Source organism: Buceros rhinoceros, unplaced genomic scaffold (genome assembly GCF_000710305.1).
Source record: "Buceros rhinoceros silvestris isolate BGI_N320 unplaced genomic scaffold, ASM71030v1 scaffold2856, whole genome shotgun sequence".
In the NCBI taxonomy this organism is placed as follows: domain Eukaryota; kingdom Metazoa; phylum Chordata; class Aves; order Bucerotiformes; family Bucerotidae; genus Buceros; species Buceros rhinoceros.
In genome coordinates this window covers 24,949-49,686 of record NW_010415676.1, presented here as the reverse complement: position 1 = coordinate 49,686, position 24,738 = coordinate 24,949, and the positions used below count along the sequence as shown (strand labels likewise).

Sequence of the window (24,738 nt, the reverse complement as noted above, 5' to 3'; positions counted from 1 at the left end):
CTTTCCTGTACCTGAAAAAGAGTTTGCTATTCCGGATTTCTCAAAAACCTGTGTGACTAAGAAGTGTGTGATTAAATCGTAACTTACCACTCATATGAATGCCATCTTCAAATGAAAACACTACTTCAAACATCTAAAATATAATTACAGCTATCCATCTTATGCTCTAGTTTATACATTAAAAACACATCCCCAAGTTGCCTTCTCTGCAGCTTTCTGGAGCCTGCAGACTAAGGTAGGAAAAATGTTGCAAGGTGTAAGCAAAAAATATTCCAACTTGATCGCATCTGTGCATCTCATCAGCAAAGCGTTTCACTGCAAAATGGATCATCTCTCAGCCACAGCTTCCTAAACAGTTTAGGACTTAGTGCCAAACCACCACCAGCAAGACTACCAAGAAATCTTGAAAACTAGTGCAGGAAACAAGAGAACTGATCCAACATGCAACACCTCCTGCAAAGCAAACCATTATGGGCTACACTACCATGCATTTCCAAGTGATTCAAAATACTGTCAAATGAAATCTAACTTGCAACAATCTTAACCTTGACATGTCCAACATATGGCAAATTCCATCAAGTCTGTACAGGTGAAAAAAGTTGCATGTGCAGAAAAAGCAGCCCCTCTGTTAACAGCTGCTTATGAAGCCAGCAAGCTCTTCAAATACCAAAATGAGCAGTGCAGGACCAGTCCCACAGCCATTCTGACAGCCAACAGCCTACCAACGTGATCTTCATTTTGCCTGGTATAACTCAGTCAATCATACCGCAAATGTATTAACCTTCTTCCACTGCTCAATCTAGGTCAGGGCAGAATCACATAAAAACACACTCTTAAAGGAGTTTGAATGAATGCACACAGGTTTCTGGGTTATAGAATTCTTCATGCTTTGTTCTGCTAACTGGTTATAAACTAATCCATTAATCTAGTCTAATTACTGCAGTTACCTAATGTTGATTGCAAAGACAGACCTGGGTCCAAGAGGACAAACAGAAAAATCTCAAACCAGAAGCAAGCACAAATGTTTTAGTATTTTTTCCTGATTTGCAGGTTAGGATTGTGACATCACTGTTCTAGATGAATTTGAAATCCCATGATGCTTTTCACCTCAGGCTCCTAGAAACACACTGACAAACACACAGCTGGATAGGCACTAAAAAGACAGTCTTTTCAACAGTATTGCAATATAGAAAACATAGACCTTAGCTATGGAGATGATGCTCAAGGTGCCAAGAGAAAAAATTTTCCTGTTATGAGGAAAAATAATCATATTATTTTGGGCAAGAAATCTTCCTTTTCACCATCAAGGTAGAATCTGAAAAGTGAAGTATCTTCAGACAAACAGGAAGATGAGTCCTTGTGGAACACAGATATATGGCTCAATTTACTATATTGTTAATCCTTGTGCAGCTGTACATGTACAGCTAATGTTTTAAAGGCAAACTCAGGTAAATAAATTGTTTAAAATAACAAGTATGATGAAAACTTTTAGCTTCAAATAGAATTATTTCTCACATACATTAGGCCTACTTACGTTATTTCTGTAACAGCTATTAGCCACTGCCCGACTTTCAGCAAACTATTTATAAATGTAATCTCAGCATCTAGCATCTGTACCAAGAGTGGCAGTGCACCTATCCACTTACCGAAAACTATCAAATTGGCATGTGCTTAAGCTTGCAGGTGGTGTATTTAAGCTTCGACTCAAAACTGGTTGTATTTTATGTAAAAGAAATTTGAGAATTTACTTTTACAAATAATATACACGCAATTTTTAGATGTTAAGTTCATCAGCCAACCTCACAGCGAATTTGAATTAAGACAGAAAGTTACCCAAAGTCCCTCTGTAAGGATGTTTCTTTCACAAGGTAAAACTGGTATTTAATGAATTAAAATACTTGCTCTGAATTTTTATCCTGCATCAGCTGGGTAAGTTTTCTCCAAGGATTGTATGCAGAGTCTATACTGTAGAGGCGCATGTGCATGGCCAACACATGGAACAGCTGATCTGAAAGGTGAAGAAGATAGATTGCTGATTATTACGTACAATAATATGAAGTATTTTACATTAACTCCCCATAATTTATTTTACAGGATTCTGAAAAGTCTGTCACCTCATTCCAAATAAGCTGGTACCCAAACAAGCATCATAATTTTTTTAAAAAAATGTATTAAAAAGTTTTGAAGAGAAGTAAGATTTCAATAAAAGGCAATGAACGTACACATACATATAAAAAAATATTTTCTTCACCTCTCCTAAAGTTCCAAAACAGAGAAGGGCTGTTTAGAAAGCTTTGACCAGTTCCTAGTTGTTTTAGTGCTTGTAAAACCAGCTCCACATACTTAATTATGGCTCTTCTTAAAAATCCTGTTTCACATGCTGTTGTGTTGCTCAGATTCCATGCTCCCTACACTTTCCCAACCAGTTTATAACAGAAGCCATGATTTCCTAAACATCTCTTCTAAAGAGAGGATGATGAACTTTTAACACAGCTTTTATTCCTCTCTCACAGTTCAGTTCTGTGCACAACATATTTGGAATTAACCTAAAGCTGCTAGAAGTTCTGGCCTATAACAGCATCACTTTGGCACTTCCTTACAAGGTTAACATTCTTTCTGCCTTCTTAAGGTTATTTTGTAGGTAACTTTTGGAAAAGAAAAAGCTCCAAACTTCTGAGCGCACCATACTGACACTAAAGTAGCAATGGTCTTTATAATGGCAGACATTTGTCTGCACAACCTACAGGCAAAGTTTGCCGACATTCATCAACACGAAACCTTCTGCACAGCCACAGTGTCAAAAATATAATTTGCAAAACAATTCCAGAACCTTTTGATCAAAGGATGGTTAGTTTATTACTGATGCGCATTACTGCAGTATCATATATTCAAATGCACATTTTCATTTCCCTACGAATCAAACGACCAACACAAATAAAGGGAACATCTAATCCTTTCTCCCCTTAAGCAAGTCAGGAAGGCAGGCACCATCTATGTTGACAGCATTTTCAGATTTTCAGAGACAGTAAGAGTCTCAGGACTTCACTTCTTTTTCTCTGTTTATAATACAGTTAGAGTTTGGAGAAAACACATCTTTTTTATCTTCATAGGTTTATATTAAAATAACATTGTAAAATACTGTTTCCCATAGTATTTGCTCATTTTTTTTCTGTCACACTGTATCTTGCTACTTGCTGCCACGTTTGCTTCTCCTGCTCAATTTTCTGGGTTCCTACTTCCTTCCTCCCTTTCATTTTAATTTTTTTCCTTAGTATCTTGCCATCTTCTTTCCCTCCCACCTCTCTTACTCTTTCAGTTGATTCCTTTGCCTCTTACTCTCTTAATCTCTCTGCCTTCTCTCTTCAACCCACTTGCTCAACTCACAGATCCTCTCTTTTAGGTAGAAATAGCAGCTATTAATTCATTTTCCATAAATAGACAATTACTCAGAGGTATGCAATGGCCAAAAAAGTCGCATGATGAAGTCAGCTGACTGCCAGAGCCTGAGGGCTGCAATTAACTCCTGGGGTTGTAAAATAATTGGAGATGTAGATGGCATTGGAATTGATTGCTGTCACCTGCTTTCTGAATAAAAACAGTCATTGAGGACAAAATAAGTCATCTTTTCTCCTGGCAAGAGATTCTAGCAAAACATAGCTTTGCTGACAAACTTCAAAACCCAGAAAATACGCTGATACTTCATCAAAGCTAGTACAGTTTTATCTGGAGTGAAACCACTGAAGCTATCTGTTCTTTCCCTCTTGCCTCTTTGCTACCAAAACAAATAGCTTTTTTTTTTTTTTTTTTACAAACTGCTTCTTGTCTCAAACAGAACCAGGCAAGTATGCAAAAAAAGTGCTTAGCATAATTAATTAACCCTTTGTTCCTTTAGTAGGTATTACCCTGAGCTTTTACTGATACAAAATTAAGCAGGCATGCATCAAATTCTAGCACTGGAGAATTTATTTCTAATCTCCAAGTGGATAACATTTATGGAATCAAGATACATTCTAACACTGACAGAATCTGAACAGAAAAATTCAGTTCAGTCTTGTAAGAAAATATTTTTTGTGATTAATACAGCTATCACTCCTTTGCAAGAAAACATGTTCAGCCTGTAAATGTAAAGCTAGGAAGTAGGTAATCAGATACAGTGACAATAATCTGTTATCGTTTTTTTTTTAATTAATTGACATAAAAAATATTAAGATATTCTCTAAGTCAATGCAGCACAGCCACGCTTGTTCCTAGACTGGGGGTAACCAAGGAATAACATTGCCCCCTAAAGGGAACACTGCAACAGAAACTGACGGCTGCCACCTTCCAAGTGAGCAAAGCCCCTTCTGATTTGTTTATTGCTTCTGCATTTGCATTTCTGGGAAGAATTCTAACAATTAGCAAAAAATAAGGATTAGTCAGAGGAAGATACAAAGGTTTACTTCTTCACAAACATTTTTTGGTTTTGCACCACGGTGACTCCAATTGCTTCACCTCAAATTTACTGTGATTACTGAGTATTGGAGAAAGCCAAGGAAAACACCAGAGCAAAGAAACCTAGAACTGGCAACTTCTTTGTGCCCAAAGTGTGGTGTTTCACCACGTTCTTTAACGTGATGGACTGGCAGAAATGTGCCTTGGGCCAAATGAATGCCAGAGGTTTTTTCCCCTGTATTTTCGTGTGAAGGCATCATTCCAAAACGTAAACATAAAAATCAGAATATTCTTCCATTTTCTTATACCCTACATAGAAGCTTTAAAATACACTTCTCTCCTTTTTAAAGAGGTAGCAGCAAAACATTACCATAACAACACCCCACAAACAACCTTGCCTAGTACTGTGAAGAATGGAAAGGAAGGCCATAACCCCACCAGGCATTCCAAACCTCTCCACTGCTCAAGGTGGATCTCATGGCCAAATCTCTCTAGGACAGCCACGTATTTAAGTGGAAAAGACAGCACTTGAGTGTAGCTCAGAGTCTCCAAAGCTACATTCTTAACAAAATTTGGTAGAATAATATTAAATTTAGAAAGCATGGCAGCAATAAAATTAGAGAATTACTTACATGGAGTCACAACAAAATAAGAACTACAAGTTTATCAATAAAAAAACTAACGAGGAGAATAGAATTTGAATATGGTCCTCCTCTCCTAATAACTTCATAATACTTGAGCCAGGCTGCATCCAGTTAAACTGAGTTAATATAAAAATTACAAAACTTGAATGCACAATATGACTTATTGCTGCAAGTCATCAGGGCCTTGGCAGGATTCCAAGATTCAGACATTCAAGTGGGCAAGATTATTACTGGCTTTAAAACACGTTAATAAGACTCAGATATTATCTACATTGAAGCAGCACTGTATTAATTCTCCCAGCTTACCTGAAAGGTCTTTGTTTTCACAGAATACATGTAAAGCTTATATAATACACTTAACAGAATTGTCTAGATTAGCAATCAGATATTAGCTTTAACTGTCCTTCATGTTAGCCTCCCTAATTCCAGTTCTAAAAATCATGAAGATACATCTATTGTTCCATACACTGCTCCTCTTAGTACATTCTTTTCAGCTCTTCCTATACCAGCTCTACTGTCGTGAGAGAGGAGCAATAAACAGTTGTAATTGTTACTTTCAGAACAACAGCTCAAAGGATAAGACCCTGTCTTTACACTGGGACTTAAGCTATTAGAGGAAGAGTGCTAATGCTGCTGCTCTCATAAAAAAAAAAAAACCATTTTTGTCTACATATCCACTCCGCCTGCACTAGCACCTGTAAGTTGCATTATTTACTATTTTCAGTATTAATGCACACTGACATTACAGCTCTTAAAAATATTCTGCTATGCCGAAGTGCATAAAGTAGGGGTCTATAAAGGTGATTTCACAGCTCTTTTCCGGTCTAGCATGGTATGCACAGCACAAAAGAAGATTATATTCAGAGACATGAACAGTTAGGGATTTGACACATGAATGGCAGAACTTACAAAAATGCTATGCTGAACTGACAAAAATGAGTGAGTCGGGAAGTTACAGGCAGGTGTAAATTTTGATCTTGCCTGAAATTGGTTTGGTCTTCATCAAAGTGATCCCAAATTTCTGCATGAGTTTTGCTGCCCTTTATTCTTTCTTTTTTCTGGTCTCGTCTGTAAACGCAACTCTCATATTATCCAAGTTGAAATCAGAGGATTTTTTTCTGATATTAATTCCACTTCTAAAATGTATAGCAATATGCTGTAGTAATGATGGCAGAAAATTAAGGAATTAGCTTTGTTTTGCTTGCAAAAGTCTAGCTGATCTGTTTATTCCCCAGTCTCTCTCATATTTGTGTTCTAAAATAATATAAATAACACACACATGAAAATCTATTTTGCTATTTTGATTCAGTCTTCTCTTTTTTCATTTTATAAATTACTATTCATATTTACAATGTCAAAAGATCACAAAACACAGTAACACAGCAAGTGGAATTGAAAACATCCTTGTCTCAACTGCTGTGTGAAGATCTTGCCAGACTAGAGACTTTATGCTCTTCTTCTCCCAAAGTTTCCTGGGACTTTCAGGAGGAATGTACATTACAACAAAAAACTACTCAGTACAACCAGATGGGACTTGGTTGTCAATAGGGAGATTGAAATTTTTTTTCCTTGTAGAGATTTACATAATTCACTTAGCAAGAGCAACTGCAAAGACCTGCTGACAGCATCTTCCCATTCATCACTGATCCAGTAGATTGGAATCAGTGAAGAAAAAAAAGCGAAGGTCAGGAAAAGCCTATTAAGGCATTAAGACTTGAATAGTCTTTACAAAATCTTAAGCCTTAATTGCTGATGAAGCAGCTAATTGTCCTTGAACCAAACTTGCCAGTGTATGAAAACAACTTTAGCACCAGAATTCTAACAGTATCTATCTGTGCCTCTCCCATACCAGGTATGAATGGCATACCAAGATTTTCAGAAATAGGATCATCTGTTGGTGAGGAAAACTGCTTTTTCAAAGTTAGCATGTATGTATGGGCACCAAAGATCTGTAGATTGCCAGCTGCTAACTAAAAAACCAAACCAAACCAACCAACCACAGAATCCCACTGTATCAAGGTAAAAAGCATTCCTGGAAACTCCTTTTATTCTTTTGATTTTCAGTGGCTGCAGAGAGCTGGGTGGGAATCTTTGCAATCATATCCAGCTTAATAGATTACAGGAAGGAGCAATTCACAAAAGAATTAGGTTTTCCTTCCTACAGGAATGCACCATAGTCAGTGGTTCCGAGTATTGCTGGCATACTGATAAAATGGACACAGCCATTACTATCCTCGTGGTTGAAAAATTTGATACAGAAGGATCGTGAAAATCTTAGGAAATGTATCATGTCAAGATGACTTTTGCTGCTCAAAAAACACTGAAAACACTGATTAGATTATATTATTAAATTAAATAACTGAAGGTGATTGTAATCAAGATAGATGACACTGCTGAGCCATCTACAAATGCAAAACACAGGCTTCAAATGAACAGGAGGAGAAAAAAACACCACAAAAAAACCCAACCCCTGTGGAACAATACTCTTTCTCAAAGTTTAGAACCATCACAGAAGTATGAAGGTGCTAGACTTTTTATTTAGGCAATCTTACACGAGTCTTCAATACACCTTTTGATGTCCACTTGTAAATTAACATTCCTTCCAATTAATGCAGTTGACGCTCAGGTGCCAGCCTCTGCTACCTGTGCATGAGGATAAGCACCTCCTGTCAGGGAAACTGAAGCCAGAGGAATGATTAAATATACTGTCATACTTATATTTAATCATTTCCCCAAAATCCTAATCCTATCCTTATCACGAAGGGAAAAAGGAAAAACAAAAAAAGAAAAGAAAGCAGCCAGAAAGAACAACTGAATGATTCAAAAGGAAGAAAGGACTAGATTATAAATTCACTCATAGGCAGCTTTTAAATTTTTTGGAATTGTTCACCCACTACTGCAAGATGACCAGAGTAACGACAGAGAAAAAACATGTAATCATGTTAAAGAGAGATGCAAAAATCGTAAAGAGTGGTAATGATCCAGCCTTAATATTGTGTTCTGAAGCTGTGCTATATACACAAAACTATGAAAACAAAAAGCCAAACACCAGAGCTGTTAAACATTACAGAACAGAGAAATGAGACCTGTACAGTTGTTACATATCATGTTATCATATTATCCCCCAAACCCAAGAGAATTTGCAAAGCTATAGATTCTAAAACTGTGACATGATCCTTTCAACAGGACTTGAGAAGTAAGTTAATAGGACTCCATTTGCATTTTTTGGTTGCATACTGTTTAGTGACACACACTCATGCAAACACAAGTGCAAAACTTTAAACCTTAAAATGGCAATTTTTACAGCCAAATTTTCTTCATTATTCTTCTCACATGAACTCAATCACTGGCAATAATAACAGTTACATTAATCATTCTCAATTTTACTTCCCAAGAGCAGCTGTCCCCATGGTGCAATCTACTAGAACAGCTTTTGAACTATTCTTTCCCATGACCTTCCCTGGCGCTTGCTGCTGTAACAGCTCACCTGGAACAACATATTCTGTTTTCTGCAATATCTAATCACAAAACTTTACAGTTGTTACAAGACTAACACAGAGTGGTAATCTTAATCACGAGAGACCCCTCATTATCTCACATTTAAGACAAACGAAAATGGGTTAATTTTAGATTACTTCTGCTGGCCCTGACATGAATGACATTTAAAAAACAAAAGCAGTTTCAATGCTGTGCAAACAAGATCTTAACAAAACAGTATTCAATTTCTAGATAGGATATGGATCTTAAAAATAATTTTATTCTCACTGCATAAGACAATGAAGAAGTTGAAGGTATGTTTTAAGTGAAACTTTAACAACAGGTTTGCCTTTTGGAAAAGAATTAGTATGGAAAAATAACAAAATCTATAATAAAACATGTTTCTCAATAACTGCAATTTTTTGTATGTAAATGCACCAATATGGAAGGGGCAATGAAGGAAATTAATGTTAATATATAATGGTTTAGTTAAACCCTGCTATATATGGAAAAGTAATTAGTCACATTTAGCCTAACGTCCAATACTAAATACAGTAATACTAAGTGGACAAACCGTACAGGCCCATTCTAGGAGAATCCCATTACATTAAAAATTAGTCTATTTTAATGCAAGAATAAATATGACTAGGTTGCTATATGACAATTTTACAAAATAAGAACAAAAACAGCAAGTGAACCTTCTAACAATTAATAGATGACATTTATGTCTCCAGGTTGCTTAAAGCAACATCACATTTATATACACAGCACCTTTCACCTGAAAGCTTTAAAAGCCGCCTTTCAATTTTTCTGAAGTGCAAGACACATTAAAACCACCAACATGACTTTTATATAAATAAGCAAATTTACCATTCTACTCAAAAATGTGGAAAAAAGCAACTGCATTATGTTCAAATGCTGCCCCTACCCCTTCATCAAAAATACACACTAGAATCCTTAAAAGTAATGCAACTGCTAAAGGAAAAAGCACTACTTTGTGTACAACACAGTGAAACAAAATTACACAAGAGGTTAAGAAAGGAACAGAAAAATATTGTAATAAACAAACAAAATACTATTCTGAGTAGAAATGAAAAAAAAAAGCCAAGAATGTTATTATGTTCAAGAAAAAAAAACCACCACACAACACAATTCGCAACTATAAAAAATTAGCAATTTCAGATTAAGCCCTTGTGTGCAAGTACATGCAAACGGCCTAATCACATCACTAGGAAAAAACATCTTCTCTCTAAATATATACAGAATTCTGAAGACAAGGTTATAAATAAAGTTCTCCTTATTGGGCTATTTTACTCTGTATATAGATAATTAATGCATGGTTTAACAGTGGATATGCTACTACCAAAAAGTGATGCATTTCATAAACATCTTAGATTTCGTAAACTAACACAAATTTTTAAAAGCAATAGTTGATGTAACCTTTCTTAATGCTACTCGGTAAGAAGGCAATTTCCACAGTTCAAGCGTGAGCAGTATCTTCAACTGTCTAAGTTTAGTTTGTTCTAGTAATCTATTTTGATGAAAGACAACATTGGTTCATTTTCCAAGACATAGAGCTAATGGCAAAATAGAAAAAGTGCTGGAAAACTAGCTAAAGTATGATAAATGAATTTAAACAGGAATTAAATTTGTGTTGTCTTGTTGAAGTAACAATCCAGCATATCTCCAGTGGAGATACATTCTCCATGTATTGTTTTCAAATTTGTAATTCTCCAAAAATAGATTTATCCAATGGTTACAGTATTCTCCATGAATTTCAAGACTTAAGGATTACGTGTTAAAAATCCTGACTGATCTTTTCACTGGCTGCCAGCAAAAAGTATACTTTCTTTTTAAGTCTGGTCCTAAGTACATAACAGCCCTTCTTTACGCCAGATGAGGCTGAAGGAATGGTGTGGTAAGAAAAAAATTAAGTAATATACTTCATGTCACATGTCAGTTACCAGGCTTGGCAATTGCTTTGTGCAATTTCTTTCTTTCTTTTTTCTTAAAAAAACCCCAAACAAATAAAACCAACTTTGAGGTAGTTCCTCCCTTGATGTCCACTGAAATAGTTCAAGCAGAAACAATGGAGCTATAGACATGTACACCAAGAAAGCCGCCCAGCTTTCTGGTGGTTCAGCCATCCTGTGCAAAGTCTTAATCTTGCAGCACCATGAGAAAAAACATGAGTTATAAATACATATATAAAGCTTAAAGCTTTTACATAGGTACATGCAACACAAATTTGATACCGACAGGACATCAAACATTGCACAGTGTTTTAAGATGTAATGAATGTATTTCATTCCACTTTTATCTTTAAAAAAAAAAAATCATATAGAGAAGCTGAAATCTCCTGATTTTGAAAAACATCAAGATGCTAAAAACATGACCGTACCAATTATAGGCCACTCCCCTGCACACATTCTTCTAAACATTAAAATGTCAAGACACAAAGATCTTGTATGACTAATAAAGTCACGTGAAAACAGGGGAACACTATCACTACGCATAGCATGATAATTTTTTTCACTTAAATATTTCTAAAGCTTTTCCCTTTTAAGCTGAAGTCTCCACCCTAAGCTGCTCATCATGGTCTTTCAGATAAAATGCCTGTGAAATAGGTAATGCATCCAGCAAGCTGCCGAAATTCAGAAAAAAAGTGTCCATCTTACTAGGTGACCATACAATTAAAAAAGTGTCGTAATTCAAGAAGAAATTATCTGTAGAGCCTTGATTTTATTAAATGCTTCAAACTCACGAACAGTGACCTAGCAATGTTCTTTTGTCACATGTATTTTTCAAGTACCTTGCTCTGCTGGGAAAGGAAGGTAATGGTGGGGGGAGACAATGCACAGCAGGGTTTAAAAACTATTTTTCACAAAGCACAACACATGAATGAAATTAATTATACATTTCCTGGCAGCAACAGAAGGCTCTTATCCTAGACAGCATGTGAACAGCATAGCATGTGATGGGATTGCTGTGGTGGCTCATCACCTCAAATGATAAGGAAAGCATCACCCACAGATCATGTACCAAAAGGCAGAGGTGGATTCAGGCTTTCTGACATTTTTACTACCAAATCTGCTGCCACGGCTGCATCAGTAGTAGTAGTATTCTAGCAGGCTTTCCAACGTTTCCTGACAAAAGAAATGTCCATTCCTAACAGTTTATTTCCCAGTAAAAGATGAAAAGATTTTCTGTTAAGTAAAAAAGCACTTCTGTCAGCCTGAAGTGCTTTATTTGCCAAATATTGAAGATTTCAGAACAATGAAGATTAGAGAGTTTCCACCCAAGAAAATCTGCAAAACTCTCCTAGAGAGTTTTGAGTTCAGAGCAGCACTAGGGACATAAAGACATGGGACGTGGTAGCTGCGGATTTCCAAGTACGAGACCTAGCTGTAAGATACATTAGCGCTCAGAGAAAGCAATGTCTTTACTATACTATCAAGGGTCAGGGTGCAACAAAGCTTTTCTGCTTTAACCTTTTACTTGTGAAAAGGGGAAATTATTAAACAAATGTTACATGGCTACTATGACAATTGATTTCAAAATACATTATACTCACAACACGTGACCAACTCTAAGGAATAATACATGTAAATTAGATTTCAGGTTTCTCAAATTGCAACAAAAACCAAAGGCGCATTATGCAGAAAAAAGGCTCTTAAAAGAAAAAAGTTGACATACTTTAGAAAATATAGAAAACCACACATCTTTATTCAATATTCTAATAATTTATATCATATTTTGTAACATAAAACTTACTTAAACATGATCTTTTCCCAGCTGTGCTTGCACCTCCTGAACATAGATTGCCTCCTCGATGGACCAGCTCAAGCTCCAAGTTTGTTCTGCAAGAAAAACATAACAGTGTTGAATGGAACAGCATTATTTATGCTTCTACGGACACGAGAGTTACCACAAACTCCCAGCATAACCTAAACATCAAAATGCTATGGACTAATCTTTATTGTGAGATATTGCCAAAATAGGATTTGGAATATAGCAAACTTCATCAAGATATTGCCGTACGCGATTTTAAGTAGTTTGGTTAGCAACTACTATATTTAGAGAGCTGCTACAGCTGTGATTGAATAATAAAAAAAAAAAAGTTAATTGAGACTTTTTTCTGTATGCACACACCACTCCTTGATATGGGAATTTCTGTGCAAATCTGAAAAGACAATATACAGACTGCCTAAGTTTCACCAATCAGATATGTCTAAAAATTTTCTCTTTATTGGCAGGGCTTTTGTTTTGCTTTAAACTATGGACAGTACAATGGATATGCCATCACGTAACTAAGAGAGCAGCCTAAATTATAATGGAAGCACTGACCTTTCTAGATAAGTTAGTTAATAAAAGCCTTGGAGGTTAATTCCGAGTGAAGCACTACTATTCACTGCAGCTCACCGGTATGAAACAGGAGTTGTGTCAGATCTCTGCGTGTCACATAGATGCCTTCTCTCTCAGTATTATTGTAATCTGATACTTAGGCACCAATTGTTTAGGCCAAGTTTGATAGCTTTGTTTAATTTTGGAATTGGATGTTTCAGTACTGCATTATCTTTTACCCCCAAGGCTTGGAGCAAACAATTTATATTATGTTCTCTGAGTGTTTTAGTAAGTCAACATACATTTCTCTAATTAAAATACAGGAATGTAATTCTATTATTCTGAAATGCTATTTTGCTAATTTAATCCAAACTGCAAAGCACAGTCTAAATATATTTTGTATTTTAACTAAAAATCAAACAATTTTAGGTTCAATATAATGCAGTTCAATTCATATTAAAAGCTATCCTAGAATTTTAGGCACATAATACATTTGAGCTAAGAAACCCCACCTCACATACAGATATATTTAAGAAGAAACTACAGGATGACTGTTTTATTCAAAACAAATTAATTTTTAAGGATTTCAGCTCCATCAGCTTGAAAGAATAATACAATTTTATATGCAGTGTTTGTTAAGATACTTTCATATGTTTTAAAAATAGTAACATTTCAGAATATTACTATCCCCAAGTTTGCAGCTTATGCCACCCGTTTCTGAAGGAATGCTTTAATCCTCTCTACTCAGAAAAAGCAATTTAACATTGATAATGTGCCTGCTCAGAGCTCCATCTGGTTGCTGCTGATAAGGGCATCTGTGTGACAGGGGAATTTTCCACTCTTCAGGCGATTTGCAGTGCTCACTGAACTTCTAAAAATCTACCAGCAAGGAAGTGGGGGCAGGGATTTCATATTAGTGGACAAAATAGCAACTGTAGATCAGCATGTGCTAGTTCATCTTGGGAATATAAAGAAAACTGGTACATTTTACTTCTACAAACCTTCTGATAACTAATTTGTAGAACAAAGTTAATGGCAGCCTTCCTCTAAACTCAAGATAATTAAGATTTGAAACAAAACCACTACCCGAGAGTCTAAGAACAACTTTCTAGATCTACAAGGGCCATTCCAAAATTAACGCCCCCTATTTTATTGTGTTGGCCCGTGACGTCAGAGGCAGATGATGGTGGTCTGGCGGTGGCGGTTGAACCTTCCCGCTAATATTCTGTTAAATTTTGTTGCCCTGCCACAGACAGCAGCAGAGGGGCACTCTGACAACACCACGTCTGACAGGGCAGTGCGTACAAAGCAAAGGTGTTGAACCAAATTCCTCCATGTGGAGAAATGGCACCCACGGACATTCACCGACAATGCTGAACGTTTATGGAGACCAAACTGTGGGTGTCAGCACAGCAAGAGGGTGGGTGGCGCGTTCCAGCAGTGGCGACAGTGATGGTGGGTCACCTCCACGGGTGCAGATATTGACAAGCGCGGCATGCAGGCTCTTGTTCATCTCTAGTGAAAACACACAGCCAGTAGGGGTGACTATGTCAAAAACCAGTGTTTTGTAGCTGTGATTCTGCTGTATCAAACAGTGTTATTGTGCTCTTTGCATCTGTTGTAGTTTCCATGGAAATAAATAGGAGGCATTACTTTTGGAGCCACCTAATGCAGAATTTTAAATTCCCCTTCAGGGGCTTCTGTCAAAATCCTTCTTGAAAGGTATAAAGCATTATATAGTACTTTTTGCTATAAGGGATATAGGTAAGGAGAGAGATTTCTAAAAACATATTCCATTACATCTATCATATCAACTTTCACCTCCATCACTTCCTCACTGCCCCAAACTCCTCAGACAGCAGCTTGTAGTTAGCTTTCTTGAAGACATAAATAATAGCCTTTTCCTCTAAGACATACCTAAACTTTTCAAAACATACCTAAACTTCGGCATAAAAGTGCACAGCTGAGAAGGCATCTTCTGTGAAACTGAACACTTCTCCTTTATGAAATGTTCTACACCAGGTACAGCCCTAAAGAATTTTGGAAAAGACTAGTGTATCTTCTAATTTAAGCTCCCTTCTACCTTAAGGATCTGAGTATCATATGCCATCTACTGAACAACAGCAGAGCTATCACTAGCTATTCCCTGATCAATGAAAAAAAAAAATCCAAAAACCTTGGGACATCTGATAAAAGAGTGGAACACAGAGCAGTCTCTGAAAGCATCCTTTGCTATGTCAGCCACCTCAAGAGGAAGGAAAGAGAAGAAAATCTACAACTGTTTCCTCTATCTAGAAATCTTTGCGTCACTCACTGTAGCAACAAGTTTTGCAGAACACTGGCTTTATCTTCCTCGCTAAGAGAATAAAACTGTGAAGATAGATTTTGCTCAGCTGTACAGAGTCCTGGTTAAAAAAGAGCCCTATTTTATCCCTTCTCGCGGGCTTTCATTAACAGAACACATTGAGGGTGGGGACAGAGACTGCATATTTCTAAGATTCACGTCAGGACAAAGTAGGGGGAAGCAAAAAAGCAATGCCCTTTCCAGAAAATGAACATATTTGGATGGACCTCCTCTTTCTGTTGGGACAGAAAAAACCTACTATTTTTAACACTTCACTTCATAAAGATTTTTTATATATATATATGAAAAAAACCAGATACTGAGACACAGACTGGAAGGAAAGAATATGAAGTTTTTATATACATCTATAGATAGCTGACAGTAAAAACAGCAGCTTTGTTTACACAGCCAACAAAAGCACGAGCCCTATTGCTAAGCAGTACAGAAACAGTCCTCCAAGATACTGCCATAAGTGACAGCCATCAATACTATGAACGTGGAGCTATTAAAAATAAAGCTAAGGCACACGTGATTTGTGAATGACATACTATACTAATCTCACATATGTCAGCAAAGACAAGGAGGGATGCATACAAAACGGGCATAAACTTAAGAAGGTGAGACTGGAGGAAAAGGGGTAGGTAGCTCAGGAGCTGCTCTTCCAGCTGTGCATGGAAATCAGGATGCCAAGACCTGAGTGCCTCTTTTGCTAGGAAAACAGGCGGGCTGGCTCTCCCACTAGGTGGTAGAGAATTCGTTTGTAATTTGTTTTCTCTGCTACCAATGACATCTGTCTGAGTAAGCAAAAGCAAAGTAAGAAAAGTTCCTGTTTTCCTGAAAGGATAAGCTTCAGCAAATGGCTGCATCTTGTTTAACCAGTGTTCCCATTCCAGCATGCAGAAATCCGTATCAAAGCTGGCCTCCAGCTGTAAACTAGCTTCTTCAGAAGACTGTAAACAGTCTTCTCTCAAGAAGACCGAAGATGATGTCATTTGCTGATTGAAAATGGAACATAACTTACAAGAACAGTGAGAGTATTTTATTCAGTTGCAAATATATGGAGGTAATAAAAATATCATGGCATTCAAATGCTTATTTAAAACAAAGGCTACTTATCACCTTGACCACTTTATCTGTATGTTAGATTAAAGAGCAGGAAGAAATGACTAACAGCTGTAGATGGTCTGACCAAAACCAAGGAAATATTCCAGAACACATGAAAATAGAAATGCTCAAAGGTAACTGGTTGGTAAGGAACGCAAGGATATCATTACCTCAAAAACAACTGGATAGAAATAGGAAAGAAACAGGCTGAATTACAGTAATAACCTCCAGAAAGCAAGTTACTTCAGTCTGTAATTTAAACTGTAGATACTCCATTGTTTGGATACTTAAACAAAACATACTAACACCATCCAAGGCAGTCCGGGAGATGACCAGCTCACTTACATGTTTATCTCCATAAATACGAACTCTAAGGTTATATTAAATGTCTTTTTAAAAGTTTAATTTTTCTTAACCTGTAGTTCTTATGCAATTATCAAGTAATAGAAGCCTGTAAATCTGGGCTGCTGAACTGAAAGGCAAGAGAAATTATCCATTTTGTAGCTGATGTGCCCGGCACCCTCATAAGTGATCTTACGAGTTATGGTAACAATACAGAAAACTGGATCCAACACTTGAAATCCTTCAGCCATGGATAATGGAAAATTGCTCATACCAGTCTAACCTAACAAGAAGAGGTCCCAGTGAGTACAGGTGGCATACCCTAATCTTAGTGGTCAACCATGATTTCCTCTCTCCAGCAGTGCAAGCAGCAATGAAATGCTGTTCTGGTTTGAAGTTATTTTCAACTCTTGGAATGAAAACAAAAATCTTGGGCTTAGAGTGTTAATATAAAAATAATAACATACAAATATATTTGAAGTATACTTAGCCAGAATTTTGAAAATTGTATAACATAACACTCAAATACATTGTGACATCATTTTTGTACCTTTAAGGTACAAAAGGTCAAGTTACAGTTTTAAGCAATTGTACTTTTATATGGGAAACATTAGTTTTGAGTCCTTTGTATTTTTGGAAGGATATTAAATTGCACTGACGACATCATTGCTAAAAATCTCAACATCACTTATCATTGCATAGCATATACCAATTACAATAACACAGAAAAATCTTTTAACTTGCTATGTAAAAAACGTAACTGCTTTTCTTATCAAGGCACAGTTAAAGTACTCAAAGAATACAGATAATATTTCTTTTAATAGAAAAGTACAAGCATCTAGGTTAGAAGAGAATTCTGGAGATCTGGTGGTCCAACCTTCTATTAAAAGCTGAGCATTAGATTTGATTATCAAGTCCTGCTGAGTCAAGTCTTGAATATTTCCACCGCTTACATACTAAAGACAGTCAGCAACCAGAGTTTATGAAACTGCAATAAAAAAATGCCACTGGATGATATCACTTGTATGCTTTCATTTCCTCTGCAGTCGACACCTTCCCCGCAGGCCTCAGCAAGTCAGAGTTTAGAAAACTATTTGCTTAATGAGTATTTCAGCTTTTTATGGGAAAACCCTGCATTACAGTAAATCTGAACAGATTAACCATTCAAGAGCATCTTAAAGTTAATGGAAGGAGGGACTGTTTGATTTTCTTGGTGACAGCGTCCATGACACTGACAGCTATAAAACTGGAATCTAACATCACAGAGAACATGCTGGTAGTTTTCACACTTGTTTAGAAGTCTTACTAACTCAAAGAGAGATTCCTGGCTGCTGATGCAGAAAAGGCTCCTTCTGTGATCCCCATGCAAGTAAATAAAACTAGAATCTGATGGAGAGATTAAAAACACACTGTGATTTCAAAATCAGCAATATGGCAGTGATATAGAAATAAACTCATTCTGATAAATAGAAGAAGAGATTTGCAGTTTGTGAAAGGAAGGCAGAAAAAGAAAGTAAACATAAAATTTTTATATATGGAAAGCAAAAATTTGAATAAAGTAAAAACTAAATAACATAAAATGTTCTTCGGGTTTTCTGCCACTGCTACATATACTAAAAATGAATGGAGAGGCCCATCTTTCCATCTTGCATATGCCTGCATATGAAAATCAGAAAACATAACCGTGACGCATTAAGTACTCAAAAATAGTCTTTGGGAGGTTTTTTTTAAAAAAAAAAAAAAAAAAAAAAAAAAAAGAAGAAAACTGTCTGGTGACTAATGTTATTAGTGAGAAACACAAAAGAAAAAATTATAAAAAGAAAACATACCCACCTGGCTACCGAATACATAAACAGAAAATCATTGTCCGGTGATCCAGGACTCTTACTATAATCTGTGTACTTCTTCTGAGTGGTACTTTTTATATCTTTCATTACAGATTCCATTTCTTTACTGAGATTGGTTTCAGACTATGAACAAAGACACAAAAGAAGATTAGTTAACTTTACCTGAAGAAATTACAACAGCTGATCACAAAGCGTAGCGCTTTCATATTTATAAAAATAATTTGCAGGTTATTAGAAAATATGCATTAAAAGCCAATATTCTGTCTCATAGAAGTGTTAAAACATTCTGAAAGTTAATTCTGATGTGTTTTGAATATGAAAACATCACCATATTGTCCATTTTAAAGTGTATTTGCATTGCACAAGTACGTGAAAATAAAGTATCATCTCCATAAAGACTGGAAGGCTAGCAAAATTTAATGTAATTAATTCTATCATTCAGAAAGACTTCATGAAATTTTGTTATACATATGATTCTGCAAACTGTTCTTTCTGTAAAACAAGTAAGCCATACCTTAAAACATTCTTAATAGACATTCTTTAAATAGCTTCCAGTTACTAGGATTTTGGGGGTTTTACATTGTAAAGAAATGATAAATTACTTTTATATTACATGACTCAATTTTATGTAAATTACTAATGAGAGAAGAAAAGATGTACTCCATAAAAAATTATATTAATCACATTTTTCCGTAGCTTTTAAATTTGTTATTTTAGTAGCTAATGCAGTAAAGTGGTGTAAATATTTAAAATTTCTTGGTATAAAAAAAATAATGGTATGCTGTCTTCCATATCAGAAGAAAATGAAGTTTCCCAAGTTGTCAGGTTTCTAAGAGGTCACAAATGCAACATAATGTAAAAACTGAAAGTTAGAGGCAAATTAACAAGGATCTTTCTGCCTTACACTGATGCTTACTGGGAAAGTTCCCAGCTGTTCTTGAAGATCTTCCACCTCTTGTACAAGATCTTGCATACGCTTGTTACTAGGACTCTGCCACAGGCTTCTTTCCACGTTGTTTCCAGGGTAACAAGGAAGAACACTGTTAGCAAACTGCCTACAGAGGGGACAGGTAAATTCTCCTTTGTCCACTGAAAAACCCTGGAGGACCTGGTCATTCTAAAAGAAAATAAAGAAGATGTAGCTGAAATTTGCAAAAGATTACAGTTTTTTAGTTAGATTTTTCAAGTGTGTATCGAAAGAAATAAGTCTGAAACAAAAAACTGTAAGAACGAATAACTGAAGTAGCTCCTTATTGTATTGAAAAAGGTCTTAACTACTAGAGACTATCTTACAATCCTCCAAGTCAACTAATTTTCCTAATTAAGTACACATAATCGTCAACAATGTCCCCATAATAAACAAGAAATACTTCAATAGGGTATTTTGAACATTTCATGTGTTGTCTCATTCTAGCGATTTCCATGAACTTTTCTGGACTCCCTTTACAAGATTTTTTTAATTCATCAAAAGGCAATTTTATTTTCAGTCATGAGAAATATTTAAAGATATTTCTCAGAAGTACAAGCTGAAAAAACCCAATCAAGTCGCCATTGAAGGGCAGCTCGACAAAAACCCTTATTATTTCTTCTGTATCATGAAGGATCAAAAATGGACACAGAAGTACATGTTTGGGAAGCAAGGACATCTCATGAGTACTTCTCAAGTTACTGGCAAGCAACCTTGCTTCAGCTTCATTAATTGTCTCAGCGGGTTCCCACTCCTGGGAGAAGAGGACTGCTAAGTTAATAGTGCCTGTAACTTAAACTTCAAGCAATTAGCCTCGAATGCTGAGGCTTTTACATACATTTCTGGATGCTGATCTCCAATTGTGTTATATAAAAATAGATGTTTCATCCAAACATATGTCTATACAAATTATTTTCGTTCTAAGAATGCTAGGAAATCGAAATTATTATGCATTCATCTAGATAGTAGTAATACATGCTAGGATCAAATGTTCACTTAAATAATCTAGAAGTCTTCAAGAATATAATGAGAATAATAGTTCATTTTGAGTTTAAGTAAGAATCCACCAGAAAAGGGACTTCAGTGTCTATGTGATGCAAAAGATTATTTTTTCAAAATTCTGTAAAATGAGATTCTACTATGAAAGCTCAGATTTTACTTAATTATCTTGATGATCCAATTACCCCTGAAAGCATCTTTACAGTCATATGGAAAAGAACAGTTCATCATGGGATCCAATAAAGGTGGCAGAGCTTCCAATTTCTCTTGAGGTAAGTTTCACAGTATGACCAATGCTGATACTACAAATAGTTTCTCAAAATGAAGTAGATCAATAAAACTTGTGAAAAAAATAAATACCACGTAAAGCAACCTTGAATAAAAAAAGCAGTTTCATATGCAACAAGAAGTCATCATTTAGTCTTGATTTTGTTACACTAAATAATACAGAAAGACATTGCTTGAAATTTCATGACTTCTGCCGCTGCTGAGCTGTGATAACATACTACAGTGCCATTCAGAAAATCTGCCACAGATTGGGTTGAGAGGAGTGAAGGAGGCCAGCAACATCAATGGAACACTATTTTAACTCATTTCTCTATACAGCACGTATATACATAACACAGAGCATACATAGAGATAAAAATCTAATGTAACTCAATTTTCCTATTAAGAAATAACCAAAAAGCACATGGTTTAATTCTCCTCTCACTTTTCCTTCAGTTTCTCTGCAATTTCTAACACACATTAAACATCAAATTAGGAATTTATCAAATAAAAAATGAAAAAAGTGTAACAATTGCTTTGCCTGAATATGCTTACTAGAAAAAAAAAACCTCTGAAACCCAGAGATTTAACAGGCAGGTTCTTTAGTGAAGTATATTTTTCTGATACATCAGAACAACTGAAAACAAAGTACTTTTATTAATAATGTCAAGATGTATTAAGAAATTTAGTGTCGACTGTTCTTGAAATCTAATAAAAATACCTTGTCCATTCACATAAACCAAATCTTTCTTCCTCTGAACAGTATAAACCTAATTGATTTCACTAAGAACAGTTCAGATCCAAATAAAATAGATGATCTTTAGTTTCGCTTACTCGTAAAGATTCCATGTAAGATTTGTGACAATCTATGTGTAAGGTGTGACCACAAGTTTGGACATAAACACCTCCTTCCCAGCCTATTGACACTGCTTGCAGGCAGGAACTCTATAACAAAGCAAAAACAAGAAGAAAAAAGAACAATATACATAAAGTCACAAAGTTATTTACCACAATTTATTTTAAGATTTAAAAAACAATACATAGATTTTAATTTGCATGCTATCTAATTAAAAGACATATGCTGTGGAATTAAAGAAAAATTTTATTTTATCAAGTATTTAGTCAGGCTGACTTTCATGGCAGCCATTACGCTATTTATTCCAACAAGGAGCGAAATACTTAAGTTAAACTTCTGCATTCTTGTCACTTAAGAAAATGACTTCTTTGAAGATCCTCTTGTATTACAGCGTGAAGATGGCTCTATCACTACCATCTGTTCCAATACTACAAGTTATTCCGTGTACAAGGGCAATATGCTACTCCAATACATTTCATTTAGTTTTGTATGTTAAAGATTACATAATTAAATACTAATCTCTTGTTAAAATTCAGTGTAAACACTTGGGGTTTTTAATGTGTTGTTGAACAATGTTATACGTAACACATCATAAAGGGAAAAGAACAAATATACGTTTAGTGAATTCAGTTTTATAACAGAATTGGTTTGAAAGCATTGGCTTTATTCAAAGACTGCTCTTATAGTCCACATGTCAAAAATAAAGCTGCCTCACAGGTCGTTCTCAGAAAATAATGAGCTGAAAAAAACAGTCACCACTGGAAAACTTATCATAAGGAATTCTGGAAAATTATCTTGCAGAATACCTAGCTATAGTCAGTCTAATTATTAAATTTCCATTACTCGAATAAACTATTTCATACACAGAAGGAAATTTACATTTTGGTTATACATTTAAAGAATGGAAACAATTTACAGCTACCAGCATTGGAATTTTTTTTTAGTGTAGGCTCACATTAGAATGCTCTTAACGTACAAAGCAAAGACAGGGTACTATGAAAAAAACAGCTCTGATAGATGCATTTTCTAAGGATGTCCTGGTGTTTTCCTGCATATGGACAGGAAATCGAAACAAAATTACAAATTCTAGCTACAAGACATGCTCTTGTATAAGAAAACCTTCCTTTTTCGCCTACCAGTTCCTGCATGATTTATTAGACCACACTACCAGTAGAGGCATATGATATAACTGGATAAACCTCATAGGACAAATGTTTCATACAGAAAAAGCATTATTTACTGCCTGTATTTACTACTTAGTATGTATGTACTACTTAGTAGCAGTTGCAAAAGAAAAAAAGCAAATAGAGAAAAGAGCCTCCAAACAACCTCAGAGACTTTGCAGAAAGGCTTTACACTATTACTTGAGTTCAGAAATAAAGGAGGTTCCAAAGCAAGCTACAGGCTTGGGATGGAGCACACCTATATCAAATTATTGGTTACAGAGCACTATGATATTCTGAAAACAATCCTATAAATCTAGTATATGAAACTTTATCTCCTAATCCTTAGTCATACCTCTCTAAGTTAAAAATAACAACTTTCAGTGATTTCTCCTTTAATGGGCAAGAACTCTACTCCCTGAGTGACAGTAAGCATCAGATTTCAGCTACCAAAGTGCAAAAGGAATCTCTATGGAAAGAGCTGGCCTGTTTTCCCCAATCTTTTGGGGAAAAGCTTTTGAATATTAGGTTTTTTCTTCTAGTAGAATAAACCAGATCATGTTTCATAACTTAAAATTTTTACATCCAAGTGAAATTATTCACTTGCCTCCTGAAATCTGTTGTTAGAGGAAGGACATTGAACAGGGAAGGGCACAGGTGATAAACAAAAGGACACTCAAGACACTAACAGATGTTTCCAGTTTTATGCCAATAGAAATTTAAGGATTAGTTCTTTCATGTAGACACATGTTAGCACAGTAGTGACCTGGAAACTTGAAAGCAATATTAGCTAATTCAGCTAATGTTTGAATCAAAACTGGGGATTTTTGAAAACAGGATGCATTTGCTCATTGCATTACAGTGTATTTTAGATTAATCTGGGGGTAGTGTTACTGCACAGAAAGGGAAATATACATTTCAGTGAGCTCAAGTTTTTGAGTGACATTTTGCTTGGAACTCCTCCCATCTGTAGTATGTAAACATGTAAAAATGAAGGTAGAGTATTGCTTCAATGTTTTTTACCACTTCAGTTGGAAAAAAATATCTGTTAACTACTTGAAACAATTAACATCACCAACGTTAAAAAAAAAAGCTTGTCCACATGTCCCGGTTTGAGCTAAACTTCCTGGTTTGAGCTGAAACTTCCTTGTTTTGGGAAGTGGACAAATAGAATTATTCCATGCAAATACGATAATTCCGCATTTAATTGGTTAAGAGATTCAGGTGGAACGTTACGTTGGAAGCTTTTAAAAGGTAGCAGGCAGGAGGAGTGTCTCTCTCTCGGACTTCCGGACTCCATGAAGGAAGCACTCCCCCCAGACTGCTGGCTGCCGACTCCAGGTCTGCTAGGCGCCACCAGCCCGAGACCTGAGGGTCTGCACCCCCTGGATTGCCTGAGAGCTACAGACTGTGAGCTATTCCTTCCGTGAGTCTTGTGTGAACAGCGGGTGAAATACTCGAACTCCCTCCTGTTGCTTCGTGAAGGGAGTTTTCTAGCTGATCAGCTGCTCGTGCAGGGGTCTCCTTCCCCGCCCCCCCTTCCCTCCTTCGCTGCGGACAGAACTTCACTTTTTTTTCACCCGGGACTGCAGCTGCACAAAGCCCCAAGGCCAGGCATCACCCTTATCCTCGCTGTTGGCTGCCTGCCCAGAGTTTGACCTTGAACAAGACTGCCACAGGATGTTGGTTATCTAAGTTCTCTTTTTTGGTTTTTTTTCCTCTTCTCTGGGGTTCTGCATATGTATAATAGGATATAGTTACGTATGAATTTATTGTTTATTAAAAGTTTGTTTCAGTTATCCGAGCAGACCGAGGTGTGAATTTCTTCCTTTCCCTATTAAATCCCTTTCTGTCTCTATTAGGACAGAGGGATTTCATTAAGGTAAATCGAGGAGTGGGTACCTCGGCCCCTCGACCCTTAACACCACAGATTCTTTCTGAACTAAAAACCCT

The 24,738-nt window shown here is 36.1% G+C and overlaps 1 protein-coding gene across 1 annotated transcript in view; it reads right to left on the bottom strand.

The window, feature by feature from the left end:
• The window catches only part of UBR3 (ubiquitin protein ligase E3 component n-recognin 3 (putative)), a gene marked incomplete at its 5' end in the record, with an annotated part of 74,665 nt that overhangs the window by 26,106 nt on the left and 23,821 nt on the right, over positions 1 to 24,738 (bottom strand). Inside the window, 5 exons of the mRNA XM_010137491.1 lie at positions 1,903 to 2,008; positions 12,327 to 12,412; positions 18,520 to 18,656; positions 19,438 to 19,650; positions 21,601 to 21,711. Of these exons, the coding sequence (XP_010135793.1) occupies positions 1,903 to 2,008; positions 12,327 to 12,412; positions 18,520 to 18,656; positions 19,438 to 19,650; positions 21,601 to 21,711 (653 nt within the window). The remainder of the gene's footprint in view (positions 1 to 1,902; positions 2,009 to 12,326; positions 12,413 to 18,519; positions 18,657 to 19,437; positions 19,651 to 21,600; positions 21,712 to 24,738) is intronic.